We start from the raw sequence: 14,251 nt of genomic DNA, 5'->3' as shown, positions 1-14,251 counted from the left end.
TGTAGCCGCGAAAGGCGTCCCTTCCGGCGTGCGGAAGTGAACGGGGCCTCTACTCTAATAATACAATGTAATAATTTTAATTATATATTATATTTTACATGTAATATTAGTAATAATATTACAATATATTGATACAGTACAATATAGTAATTTATTACCAGATAAATTATATATATACATACAATATAATCTATATCTATATCTCTATATATAATAAAAGTGAAATCGGAGTATGTATCAGCGTTTTGATTGGCCTGGCGGAATATGTGCTCGCGATTTGATTGGCCGCCACTATCCCAGGCCACTGAGACCAACAGGAATGATGGATCTGCACCAAACTTGGCTCACTTCGTCCCCACGATGCACTTGATGACCTGCTGCCATTTGGGGGAGGATGGACCATGGATGATGGGATTTGCAGTACTTTCAAACACTTTAACTCCCACAGACTACTGCAATGCCCACCAAGGATAGAAATGGACCAAACTTGGCACACAGAACTCCTGTCGACCCCTTGACGTCCTGATGTCTATTGGGGCAGGATGGACCAAGGATGATGGGATTTGCAGTACCTTCCCTCACTTCTTGAGACCACAGCAACTGCCACAAATCACACAACTGAACCAAACCAGGCACACATATCCCAAAGGACACACTTCACATGCTGCAGCAGTTTGACGGAGGGTGGACCAAGGATGATGGGATTTGCAGTACATTCCTCCAATTCACCTCCCACAAACCACTGTGATGCCCATGAATGACAAAACTGTATCAAACTTGACACGCACATGCAGGGCAGCCCACTTTACATCCTGGTGCAGTTTGGGGAGGAGGGACTGTGGATGAGGGGACTTACACTATCTTACTTCCTGGGACTACTGTGACCCCCACCAATGACTGATCAAGACCAAACTTGGCACATAGAGCCACCATGGCCCACTCTACATCTTGGTGAGATTTGAAAGAGCTTGGACCTTGGATGATGGGACTTGTAGTATATTCATTCACTTCCCGAGACCACTGTCACCCCATCAATGTCTCATCAAGACCAAACTTCAAACAAACAACACCCATGACTCACTCTACACCCAGGTGCAGTTTGGAGGACGATGGGACTTCCAATACCTTCACTCACTTCCTGAGAGCACCGCGACCCGCACAAATGACTGATCAAGACCAAACATGGTACATGGAGCCCCCATGACCTACTCTACATACTGGCTCTGTTTGGAGGGGGGTGGACACTGGACGATGGGACTTGCCTATGGGAGTTGGAGCTCACCCGCACCCACTGAACCCAGCTGACCTTGGATATAGGCTACACTTGGAACACAGGCAAACAAGGCCTTTCTCAAATGACCCGGGCATCGCCAGGTCTCCAAGCTAGTTACAAATAAACAAGAAGAAGAAGAGAAACATAGAATTTTATATACAGTGTACTGTATACAGTATATCCAAGTAGGGGCTGGACTAGATAGCCTTTGTGGGTCCCTTTACTGATTGAAGAGACTAGAAACAGATGCGGTTTGGACCAGGTCCCTTAAAGGACTGGAGAAGCCGCGAAAGAGGAGGAGGTTGGACTTTACAGACTGGAGACTGGAGAAATGTAAAGAAATTGGATTAAGATCCTTTTAATAGGACAAGGCTTGTTTAGGTAACAACGGGTTTGGGGAAGAAAAGGATGCCAAGGACGCCTTGCAAAGCCACCGGCTGACCTGTAACTGATAGGAATCCATTGCAAAATATATACGGAAGAGGAAAATGCTGATAATCCGCACCCAGGAACTGGGCTGTGTGGTCAGTGTAGACGGGTCCGTTCCCGCGCCCGAAAGGCCTGGGCGTCAGACGTAGTCCAGGATCTCCGTTTCCATCTCGTTCTCGCTCCCGTCCGAAGGCTTGAACTCCTCTTCCTCCTCTTCTTCTTCTTCCTCTTCTTCTTCCTCTTCTCCGGACTCAAACGCCAGCGGCCCTTTGCCTTCTGCTTTGGCGGCCGATGAAGCCGCGCTTGTGAAGAGAGCTGCGAGAGAGAAGCAAGGGGACGGCATCAGCCACCCATCCTAGGCTAAAAGAATAGGCTAAAATCTTAACAATTTAAAAACATCTTTAAAAACATCAATAACAGAAAATAAAAGCCTGCCAAAACAGGTGTTGGTTATACAGTAGAGTCTCACTTATCCAACACTCGCTTATCCAACATTCTGGATTATCCAACGCATTTTTGGAGTCAATGTTTTCAATATATCATGATATTTTGGTGCGAAATTCGTAAATACAGTAATTACTACATAGCATTACTGTGTATTGAACTACTTTTTCTGCCAGATTTGTTGTATAACATGATGTTTTGGTGCTTAATTTGTAAAATCATAACCTAATTTGATGTTTAATAGGCTTCTCCTTAACCTCTCCTTATTATCCAACATATTCGCTTATCCAACGTTCTGCCGGCCCGTTTATGTTGGATAAGTGAGACTCTACTGTACATATTATGGTTGGTTGGTTTGACAGACCAACTGGACAGAAAGACATCCTGTACAATAAAAGCCTGTTGGAATCTACCAGCATCAAAGAACAGATGGCAGCCATAAAACAGGCCAGCCATAAACCTCAATTACCCTCTGGTATGTGAGAGCCCCTATATAAATGGGCTACAGAGAAGATTCTGCTATTAATAATAATAATAATAATAATAATAATAATAATAATAATAATAATTTATTCTTGTACCCCACCCCATCTCCCCGAAGGGACTCGGGGCGGCTCACATGGGGCCTTGCCCAACATCACAATATAAAATCAAAACAAAAACACAAACTTACAACAATAAATCAACAATATCGGTAAAACAATCGAAAAGGACAATCTTACAAGATAAAATGTTAAAACAGGTATTCTGTACAATAAAAACCCGTTGGAATCTACCAGCGTCAAAGAACAGATGCCAGCCATAAAACAGGCCAGCCATAAACCTCAATTACCCTCTGGTAAGTGAGAGCCCCTATATAAATGGGCTACAGAGAAGATTCTCCTATTCTGTACAATAAAAACCTGTTGGACTCTACCAGCGTCAAAGAACAGATGCCAGCCATAAAACAGGCCAGCCATAAACCTCAATTACCCTCTGGTATGTGAGAGCCCCTATATAAATGGGCTACAGAGAAGGTTCTGCTATTCTGTACAATAAAAACCTGTTGGACTCTACCCAGTGTGTGTCTTGGTGCTTTCTTCTTGGGGAAGACTTACCCACAGCACCACTGGGAGAAGAGAACCTAACACGCGTGGCTTACCGGGCCGCGTGGCGCGGATGACCTGCTTGATCATGATTGACATGGCGTCTCGCAGGGCGTCGCTGGTCCGGGGGAGGCACCACCCGTCGCGCTCCGAGCAGACGCTCCCCTCGGCCCCGTCGTTCCGGTGGACAATCTCCTGCAGGCTGGGGGCGGGCACACAACAACAACAGCAGGGTTATAATAAATAATACGAGAATAATAATAATAACAAATAATGGAGTAATAGAATAGTAGAATAATGGGGAGAGATACAAGGCGCTTGGGGTGGGAGCCCCACCATTCCACGCTCAGGTCGCACAGCTGGTAGAACATCTGCCGGTAGGGCGGGAGGGAGCCTTCGCGGAAGATGTAGACGGAGTCCTGGGGAGAAAGTGGGGCGTCAAGACAGCCAACGGGACCCCTACTTCGGCCACTTCTCCTTCAACAACATTGTCCACTTGTCCATTTATATGAATGATATTACTATTTAATAATCATTAATTTAATCATTCATCATCACTGATTATCACTCGTAGTCAAGTACAATAATAATAATAATAATAAATATTAATTAAAAGTTGGGAACTAATAATATTAACATTACCCTTTACAAGGCACTATTCCCAACCTTTTATGACTCTGGACCTGGATGTCATGATCTCCGATCTTTGACATCTCCAGACACGGAGCAAGCGCTGACAAGGAACAGATGCCAGCCATAAAACGGGCCAGCCATAAAACCTCAATTACCCTCTGGTATGTGAGAGCCCCTATATAAATGGGCCAAAGAGAAGGTTCTGGTATTCTGTACAATAAAACCTGTTGGAATCTGCCCAGAGTGTGTCTTGGTGCTTTCTGACAAAGAACAGATGCCAGCCATAAAACGGGCCAGCCATAAAACCTCAGTTACCCTCTGGTATGTGAGAGCCCCTATATAAATGGGCCACAGAGAAGATTCTGGTATTCTGCACAATAAAACCTGTTGGAATCTACCAGCGTGTGTCTTGGTGCTTTCTTCTGGTGACACACGCTGGGCAGATTCCAACAGGTTTTATTGTACAGAATACCAGAATCTTCTCTGTAGCCCATTTATATAGGGGCTCTGACATACCAGAGGGTAATTGAGGTTTATGGCTGGCCTGTTTTATGGCTGGCATCTGTTCTTTGACGCTGGTAGATTCCAACAGGTTTTTATTGTACAGAATACCAGAATCTTCTCTGTAGCCCATTTATATAGGGGCTCTCACATACCAGAGGGTAATTGAGGTTTTATGGCTGGCCCATTTTATGGTTGTCACAGGAAGTCTTTCCCTTGCCCTTATATAGATCGACCGACCGATAGATTATATCTCTTTGCTTCTCTCTGCGCCAAGGACTCCACTCACCTTCAGCTTGTACTTGCAGGAGGGCGGCTTCCGTGCGCCGGAGGGTCCGGCGGAGCTCAGTCCTCGCTTGAGGTCTTGGATGCCGACCGAATGGCTGGCTGGAAGCAAAGGGAAACGCGAGGATGGTCAAGTTACTTATATATACAGCATACTCGATGGGGACCCGGCGGTGACCGGGTTATTAGAAGAAGTTCTTGTTTGTTTTGGGATGTGAGGTCATAGTTTGGCCCAGATCCATCGTTGCTGGGTCCAGTGCTCTCTGGACAAGGGTGAACTACAACTCCCAGATTCCCAGGGCAATCAACCCCAAACCCTGCCAAGCTGGTGAGCAGCCAGCTGCAGCCAGCTGCAACAAATCACTCTGAGTCTGAGGCCTGCTCGGAGCCTGCGTTTGTCTCTTTGTTCTATGTTAAAGCATTGAATGTTTGCCCACTGCCCCACTGGGAACGGATGAAAGGGCCTTTTCCTCACCTGGCTTCTTCAAGGTGATGGGCAGGCTGTAGTTGTAGGTGCTCCGCTTGGCCTTCACCGGCATGTCGTTCGGGGCATAACCTGCCGAGGAGGGATTATTATTATTATTATTATTATTATTATTTGTTCCTCTTCTTCATCCTGAAAAAAAGGGACCCGGGTGACATAAAGAGGGCTCTGTCCTATTATTATTATTATTATTATTATTATTATTATTATTATTATGCCATCAAGAGAACTCTGTTGTACTATTGTTGTTGTTGTTCCTCTACTTTATCTTTGTGACACCATAATAATAATAATAATAATAATAATAATAATATTGTGATGCCATAGAGGGCACTGTCTTATTATTATTATTATTATTATGCCATCAAGAGAACTCTGTCTTACTATTGTTGTTGTTGTTCCTCTACTTTAACTTTGTGACAACATAATAATAATAATAATAATAATAATAATAATAATAATAATAATAATAATATTGTGATGCCATAGAGGGCACTGTCCTATTATTATTATTATTATTATTATTATTATTATTATTATCATTCCATCAAGAGAACTCTGTCGTACTATTGTTGTTGTTGTTCCTCTACTTTATCTTTGTGACACCGCAATAACATGCTATGCTAGTTTTATATATATGTATGTGTATATATATATATACACACACACACACACGTGTGTATATATACACATACATATATATATACATACACAATATAATTTACAATAATATATAATAATTATAACATATTGTATATACATATAATATTCATATTATATTGTAATACGATTTAATACTATATAATAATATTAATTATATATTATATTTTACATGTAATATTACTTATAATATTACAATATGTTGATACAGTTCAATATAGCAATTTATTACCAGTATTGTGCTATGCTAATAATATAATATTGTATGTAAATTTAATTTGTAAGCCGCTCTGAGTCCCCTTCGGGGTTGAGAAGAGCGGCATATAAATGTAGTAAATAAATAGAGACGGGCACAGAGGGGGTTGGTCAGGCTCTGTACCGTATTTCATCCCGCAGCGAATCCGGAAGTCCAGGACCTGGTAGACCTTTGCTTCCGGGTGCTTCCGGGGGTCGTAGCCGAAGCGGACCCAGAGGCTCCTCCAAGGGCCCGTCAGCTGCGGAGGGAGAAGCACAGGCTCAGGATGTCAGAGTATTTGCAGCGCAGCAGAACTCAACTGAACTGACACAATCATTATGCACAAACACTTGTGTCTGGATACTCCCTAGTTCCAGCCACACAACAAGGTCAACATAGCAGAGTTGTGCAGTGGAAGCATGCTGGGCCCATAACCAAATTGTCAGACTATTTGCAGCGCAGCAGTAGTTGGATGGAAGCCGTGGAGCGCAGAACGAAGAGACACTCAGAGACGTTGGTAAAACTATTTACAAAGTTTTACTGAATCAACACAAACAGACTTGCAGACGACAGATGAACACAGGACTGTTCTGTTCTCCAACAGAACTTGACTCGAACTCTAGGCAGACAGAACTCAACTGAACTGACGCAATCAATAAGCACAAACACTTGTGTCTGGATACTCCCTAGTTCCAGCCACACATCAAGGTCATCACAGCTTCTTGCCAATTAACTCTTTCCCCACTATGGCACATCCTGGATGATGCAATCAGTTGCAATACAAGCATGGCACAAATTGCGTTTAAACACTATCAATACACAAATCCCACATTAACAAAGCCCACCCCGGACTCACCATGTAGTAGGCCAAATAGGGCAGGAGGAACTTCAGCTTGTCTGGATGGAGGCTGATATTGGCCTTGACGGCGTTCCGGGACCAAACGGGGCGGACCTCAAAGAGCTGGAAACACACACACACAAGCTAAGGAATATTATAATTGTATATTTATATTACGTAGAGTACAATATAATAATATTTAATGCTTATGAAGTGCTTATATTGTGCTATGCTAATAATATAATATATTGTATGTCTATGTAACCTGTAAGCCGTTCCCTTCAGGGTGAGAAGGGCGGGACATAAATGTCGCTAATAAATAAATAAATATTTTTTTTGGGGGGGGGGGGTATGTATTTACTGATAATATTGATATCTTTTTGTTGATGTATTTTGGTATCGTTATCGGTGTGGTTATTGTGGTGGGGCTTACTTCCCGGAGCTCCTCCTCGGCCCGGTGGTCCAGGGCGTTGCTGCAGACCCTCCTCCAGGTGTGCTGGGCGGCCTCGAGGGGCTTCGCGGGGACCTCCTCCTCCTCGAAGGTGACAAAGATGGCGTTGTGCGGCCGGCGGGCCCGGCTCAGGCCAATCAGGTTCTCGCTGGACAGCGGCGGGTGGTGGTAGCCTTCCCTGCAGCAGCGACAACGGGGACAAAGATACTCAGGGGACCCCTCCCCAACACAGGGTCTTTGCTGTGGCTGATGGGAATGCTTTGTCGGGCAGGTGGAATAGCAGTGAATAGCCTTGCAGCCTCAAAGCCTGAACCCTGGCTGTACCCCGGTGCCATTGTGGCCGAGGGGGTTGCTAGGAGACAAAGGGGGCGGGGCCTACCCTTCTGACCAGCAACCAGGGTTGAAAACGGCTCTTCCTCGTTCTCTAATTTGGACGTTATTTCCCAGGTTTTTAGTTTGAAAGACACAGATTGGATGACTATGTTTTTTGTGGCCAAATTCGGTGTGATTTGGTTCAGCGGTTTTGTTGTTTACTCAGTCCTACAAACGTATATTACATATATACACACACACACACACACACACACACACACACACACAAGCTGTGCCCGGCCACGCATTGCTGTGGACTTTATTTTTCCAGGGTTTTTTTGTTTGAAAGACATAGATGGGATGACTATGTCTTTTGTGACCAAATTGGGTGTGATTTGGTCCAGTGGTTTTGTTGTTTACTCAGTCCTACAAACGTATATTACATTTTTATTGTTAGTATAGATCAAGGGTCCTCAAACTTTTTAAGTGGAGGGCCGGTTCATCGTCCCTCAGATTGTTGAGGGGCCGGATTATCATTTGGAAAAAAAAAAAGAACAAATTCCTATGCACACTGCACATGTCTTATTTGTAGTGCAACAACAACAACGAAAGAACAATACAATATTTAAAAATGAAAACAAATTTAACCAACATAAACCCATCAGGATTTCAATGGAAAGTGTGGGCCTCCTTCTGGCCAATGAGATAGTCAAGTTAATTAGGATTGTTGTTGTTGTTGTTGTGTGCCTTCAAGTCATTTCAGACTTTGGCCGAGCCTAAGTCTAAAATTATTTATTTACTGCATTTATTTACTACATTTACATCCCACCCTTCTCACCCAGAAGGGGACTCCGAGCAGCTGTATGTACATACAATATATTATATTATTAGCATAGCACAATATTAGCATTATATATTACTATATTGAACTATACCACTATACTGTAATATAATACGTAATATATAACATATAATTAATATTATTATATGGTATTATTATTAGTATTATATTGCATAACGTAATATTATTATCAATATTATATGCATATACAATATATTATATTATTAAAACTGATATAAAAATATTATATTATCAAACTGAGGGCGGGGGACAGGTCAATGACCTTGGAGGGCCGCATCCGGCCCCCGGGCCTTAGTTTGGGGACCCCTGGTATAGATGATTCTTTCATATTATTACTGTTGTTATTTACACCCTGCAGCCTTTTCGTAATGCAGCAGAATGCCGTTTTCCCACCCGGTCCCAGGAGGGCGGAACAAGGACCCCCAAGCTCCCCAGACTGACCGGTGCTGGGTCTCGGGCCGATAGTAGTAGTCCATGGGGGTGTCGAGTCGGGAGAAGATGGGGGGCGGGATGTAGAGGGGCAGGCGGCCCATGAAGAAGGCCTCCTTCTCCGGCTGCAGGAGACGCACCCGGTCGTAGAGAGACTGCGGGGGGGCCCCCGGGCACGACTGCGCCGCCAGGAACTGGAAGTCCGACATCCCTGCCAACGGGAAGCCAAAGGGACCCCCAAAGGACATCCATCATCATCATTGTTATTATTATTGACTCATACAATCAATAGGCCACCTGGCCAACAAAGCATTCCCATAAGCCACAGCAACGTGTGGCCGGGCACAGCTAGTTTAACAATAATAATAATAATAATAATAATAATAATAATACACTATTATAATGGGGCCTCCAGTGGCTCAGTGTATTAAAGCGCTGAGCTGCTGAACTTGCAGACCGAAAGGTCCCAGGTTCAAATCCCGGGAGCGGAATAAGTGGTGTCGGCAGGTTTTTGAGTAATTACATTGGAATACCGCCGATTTCTGGGCCTGAATATATTGCACAAGATTTCCCTAGCCTAAAATGATACATTTTAATATATTGGGTTTATGGTTCCCATCCCCTTGATCAGGTCATGTCAGTGTGATTTATTGTTATAATTGTATTACAGTAGAGTCTCACTTATCCAACATAAACGGGCCGGCAGAATGTTGGATAAGCGAATATCTTGGATAATAAGGAGGGATTAAGGAAAAGCCTATTCAACATCAAATTAGGTGATGATTTTACAAATTAAGCACCAAAACATTATGTTAGACAACAAATTTGGCAGAAAAAGTAGTTCAATACGCAGTAATGTTATGTTGTAATTACTGTATTTACGAATTTAGCACCAAAATATCATGATGTATTGAAAACATTCACTACAAAAATGTGTTGGATAATCCAGAACGTTGGATAAGCGAGTGTTGGATAAGTGAGACTCTACTGTATTTTACTTTGTTTAATAACGTGTTATTATGTTGTTATGTAATGTTTGTGTTGTTTTTATGACTGGAAACTGCCCTGAGTCCCATCCGGGAGATAGGACGATATATAAATAAAGTATTATTATTATTATTATTATTATTATTATTATTACAGTAGAGTCTCACTTATCCAAGCCTCACTTATCCAACGTTCTGGATTATCCAAGACATTTTTGTAGTCAATGTTTTCAATATATCATGATATTTTGGTGCTAAATTCGTAAATACAGTAATTACTACATAGCATTACTGCGTATATTGAACTGCTTTTTCTGTCAAATTTGTTGTATAACATGATGTTTTGGTGCTTAATTTGTAAAATCATAACCTCATTTGATGTTTAGCTTGGGTAAGTAAGACTCTACTGTATTGAGTTTATGGTTCCCATCCACTTCATCCGGTCATGTAAGTGTTATTTATTGTTATAATTGTATTATTTTACTTTGTTTAATAACGTGTTATTATGTTGTTATGTAATGTTTGTGTTGTTTTTTATGACTGTAAACCGCCCTGAGTCCCATCCGGGAGATAGGGCGGTATATAAATAAAGTTTTATTATTATTACCCTGTTTCCCCTAAAATAAGACATCCCCAGAAAATAAGACCTAGTAGAGGTTTTGCTGAATTGCTAAATATAAGGCCTCCCCCGAAAGTAAGACCTAGCAAAGTTTTTGTTTGGAAGCATGGCCACCAAACAGAACACCATGTACGTACCATAGATTGTTGTACATGGAAATATTGGCAGTAACAAGAAATTCTTGATAGGATTCACAGTTTGTCTGGTTATGCTGGTTTGTGATGACAACTACTGTACAGTATATAATAAATGTTCATTTTTTTGTCCAACAATAAATACGAATTCTTCTTCATGGAAAAATAAGACATCCCCTGAAAATAAGACCTAGAGCATCTTTGGGAGCAAAAATTAATATAAGACACTGTCTTATTTTCGGGGAAACACGGTATTATTATTATTATTATTATTATTATTATTATTATTATTATTATTATTATTATTATTATTGGGTTTATGGTTCCCATCCCCTTGATCTGGCCATGCAAGTGTTATTTATTGTTATAATTGTATTATTTTACTTTGTTTAATAACGTGTTGTTATGTAATGTTTGTGTTGTTTTTATGACTGTAAACCGCCCTGAGTCCCATCTGGGAGATAGGGCGGTATATAAATAAAGTTATTATTATTATTATTATTATTATTATTATTATTATTATTATTATTATATAAGCACCCACTGTTAGCTCCAGCTCCTGCCAACCTAGCAGTTCAAAAACATGCCAATGTGAGTAGATCAATAGGTACTGCTCCAGCGGGAAGGTAACATTGGCGCTCCATGCAGTCATGCCATTGGCCACATGACCTTAGAGGTGTCTATGGACAACGCCGGCTCTTTGGCTTAGAAATGGAGATGAGCACCAACCCCCAGAGTCGGTCAGGACTGGACTTCTATCTACTGGATTTTTACTGGTGTTTCAGGGCTAATTGGGGAAGGGGGGAAGGAAGCCCACCTTGGAACTTGTAGACGGTGCTGACGATGCCCAGGACCTCCACCTGGACGGAGACGGCCTCCTCCGGCCGCTTCCGCCGGGTCCTCCTCCTCACGCGCAGCAACATGGACGAGGCCGGGAAGCGGTTGGCGCAAACCGGGTGGCAGTAAGGGTCCTTCGGGCGGAAATACAGCTCCAGCCGCCGACTGGGGTCCGCATACACCTGCAACGGAGGAGGTGCAAGCCATTGAAACCCACAAGGAGCAGGTGGACAACTTCAACAGAAAGGAGGGAACCATGGAAATGAACCAGTATTAAAAAACCCAAAAATCAGAACAGTAAATAAGAAGCAACACTCTGAAAACAGAGGATTTCCAGACATGGATCAACCAGGGGCAGCTAACGACTCTGAACAAAGGATGCCCCGGAGGCAGGAAGAAGAAAGCAGATAAGCTGGGTTGTTGTATGTCTTTCGGGCTGTGTGGCCATGTTCCAGAAGCATTCTCTCCTGACGTATTATTGTTATTATTATTATTCCTCACAACCTCTGAGGATGCCTGCCCTCGATGTGGGCGAAACGTCAGGAGAGAATGCTTCTGGAACATGGCTAGACAGCCCGGAAAACACACAACAATCCTATTATTATTATTATTATTCCTCACAACCTCTGAGGATGCCTGCCCTAGATGTGGGCGAAACGTCAGGAGAGAATGCTTCTGGAACATGGCCACACAGCCCAGAATACATACAACAACCCTATTATTATTATTATTATTATTCCTCACAACCTCTGAGGATGCCTGCCCTAGATGTGGGGGAAACGTCAGGAGAGAATGCTTCTGGGACATGGCTAGACAGCCCGGAAAACACACAACAACCCTATTATTATTATTATTATTATTATTATTATTATTATTATTATTATTATTATTATTATTCCTCACAACCTCTGAGGATGCCTGCCCTAGATGTGGGCGAAACGTCAGGAGAGAATGCTTCTGGGACATGGCTAGATAGCCCGGAAAACACACAACAACCCTATTATTATTATTATTCCTCACAACCTCTGAGGATGCCTGCCCTCGATGTGGGCGAAACGTCAGGAGAGAATGCTACTGGGACATGGCTAGACAGCCCGGAAAACACACAACACCACTCGCTGAGTGGGGAGTTCTGAGCATGCGCAGAGCGCCTCTTCCTACTGAAGGAACAGGGCCCCGGGACCGGCCTGCGGGTGTTGTGCGCATGCGCAGCGCGCCTCTTCCTCCTCCCGTGCTCACCCGGGCGAGGGCTTCCTCCCCTCCGAGCGAGAGCAGCGCCTTCTCGGGGTCGCGCACGACGCCCGGGAACTCCACGCACACCAGGCGCCGCCCGCGGGGAATCTCCGGCGCCGCGGGACCGCTTCCGGCCGCCATCTTGCCCGCCCAGAAGCCCGGCCCGGCACGCTCCTCAAAGCGCTCCCCGGCACGCCCGGCACTTCCGGCACGCCGCGGCCACGCGAGGAAGGTTCCGGGGTAGAAAGGTTCCTCCCTGACACCGCATTGTGCTAGCACGTGGTTTTTAAAGTTTACATTATATATATATATGAGCATAAACTTCATAATATATATTATATATGGTCTAATACATTATGCAATGACTTTATAATATATGCTGCTGCTCAGTCGTTTAGTCGTCTAAGTATATATATATATATATATATATATATATATAATATAATAAATTATATATATAATGCGAATGTTATATATATAGATAGATAGATAACATAATAATATAATATATTATATGTATATAATGCGAACGCTATATATACATATATATATATATATATATATATATATAAAACATTCACATTATATATGAGCCTACATTATATATTTCCTGCAATTGTAGTATGTATTTTATGCTAATATATATTATTTTATTCTATGCTATGTCTTTTGTGCTCATCTATATTATATGTTTTTATATTTTGCTATTACAGTATTTTATGCTATTATGTATGTATAGTGTGCTATATATAATATTGTAAACTACTGTATGTATGTTTATATATATATATATATATATATATATATATATATATATATCATTTGCATTATATATGAGCCTACATTATACATTTCCTGCAATTGTACTATGTATTTTATGCTAATATATATTATTTTATTCTATGTTATGTCTTTTGTGCTCATCTATATTATATGTTTTTATATTTTGCTATTACAGTATTTTATGCTATTATATATGTATAGTGTGCTATATATATATATATATATATATATACATACACAGTAGAGTCTCACTTATCCAACATAAACGGGCCGGCAGAATGTTGGATAAGCGAATATGTTGGATAATAAGGAGAGATTAAGAAGAAGCCTATTAAACATCAAATTAGGTTATGATTTTACAAATTAAGCACCAAAACATCATATTATACAACAAATTTGGCAGAAAAAGTAGTTCAATATACGCATTAATGCTACATAGTAATTTCTGTATTTATGAATTTAGCACCAAAATATCATGATTTATTGAAAACATTGACTACAAAAATGTGTTGGATAATCCAGAACGTTGGATAAGCGAGTGTTGGATAAGTGAGACTCTACTGTATATAGTAAACTACAGTATTAATTTTTTTATTATTATTATTTTAATTTTTTGTCTCTTTTTGTTCTCTCTCTCTCTCTTTTTCTATTTTTCTTAACTTTCCTATAAATATCGCTCCCCCTCTTTCGATGGATAAGCTATTTGGAAATTTTTAATTAAAAAAAAAATTACAAAAT

General features: G+C 41.7%; 1 protein-coding gene across 4 annotated transcripts; it reads right to left on the bottom strand.

Annotated features, from left to right (window-relative positions):
- Positions 1-1,615: 1,615 nt before the first annotated feature.
- On the bottom strand, positions 1,616-12,916 carry gtf3c5 (general transcription factor IIIC subunit 5). Of its 4 annotated transcripts, none has more exons than XM_062959622.1 (11): positions 12,737-12,915; positions 11,478-11,679; positions 8,934-9,132; positions 7,301-7,496; positions 6,886-6,990; positions 6,174-6,288; positions 5,126-5,206; positions 4,655-4,752; positions 3,543-3,650; positions 3,288-3,433; positions 1,616-2,017 (listed from the first exon to the last, which is right to left on the bottom strand). In XM_062959622.1, exons 1-11 carry the CDS (start codon positions 12,869-12,871, stop codon positions 1,954-1,956), a joined length of 1,449 nt encoding a protein of 482 aa, XP_062815692.1. In that variant the 5' UTR covers positions 12,872-12,915; the 3' UTR covers positions 1,616-1,953. The 4 variants fall into 4 exon arrangements, with proteins under 4 accessions (XP_062815692.1, XP_062815691.1, XP_062815693.1 ...); XM_062959621.1 differs by having other exon boundaries at positions 3,568-3,650; positions 12,737-12,914; XM_062959623.1 differs by lacking the exon at positions 3,543-3,650 and having other exon boundaries at positions 12,737-12,916.
- Positions 12,917-14,251: the final 1,335 nt, after the last annotated feature.

This window comes from Anolis carolinensis, unplaced genomic scaffold (genome assembly GCF_035594765.1).
Source record: "Anolis carolinensis isolate JA03-04 unplaced genomic scaffold, rAnoCar3.1.pri scaffold_7, whole genome shotgun sequence".
NCBI lineage: Eukaryota > Metazoa > Chordata > Lepidosauria > Squamata > Dactyloidae > Anolis > Anolis carolinensis.
This window is presented reverse-complemented; position numbering and strand designations above follow the sequence as displayed.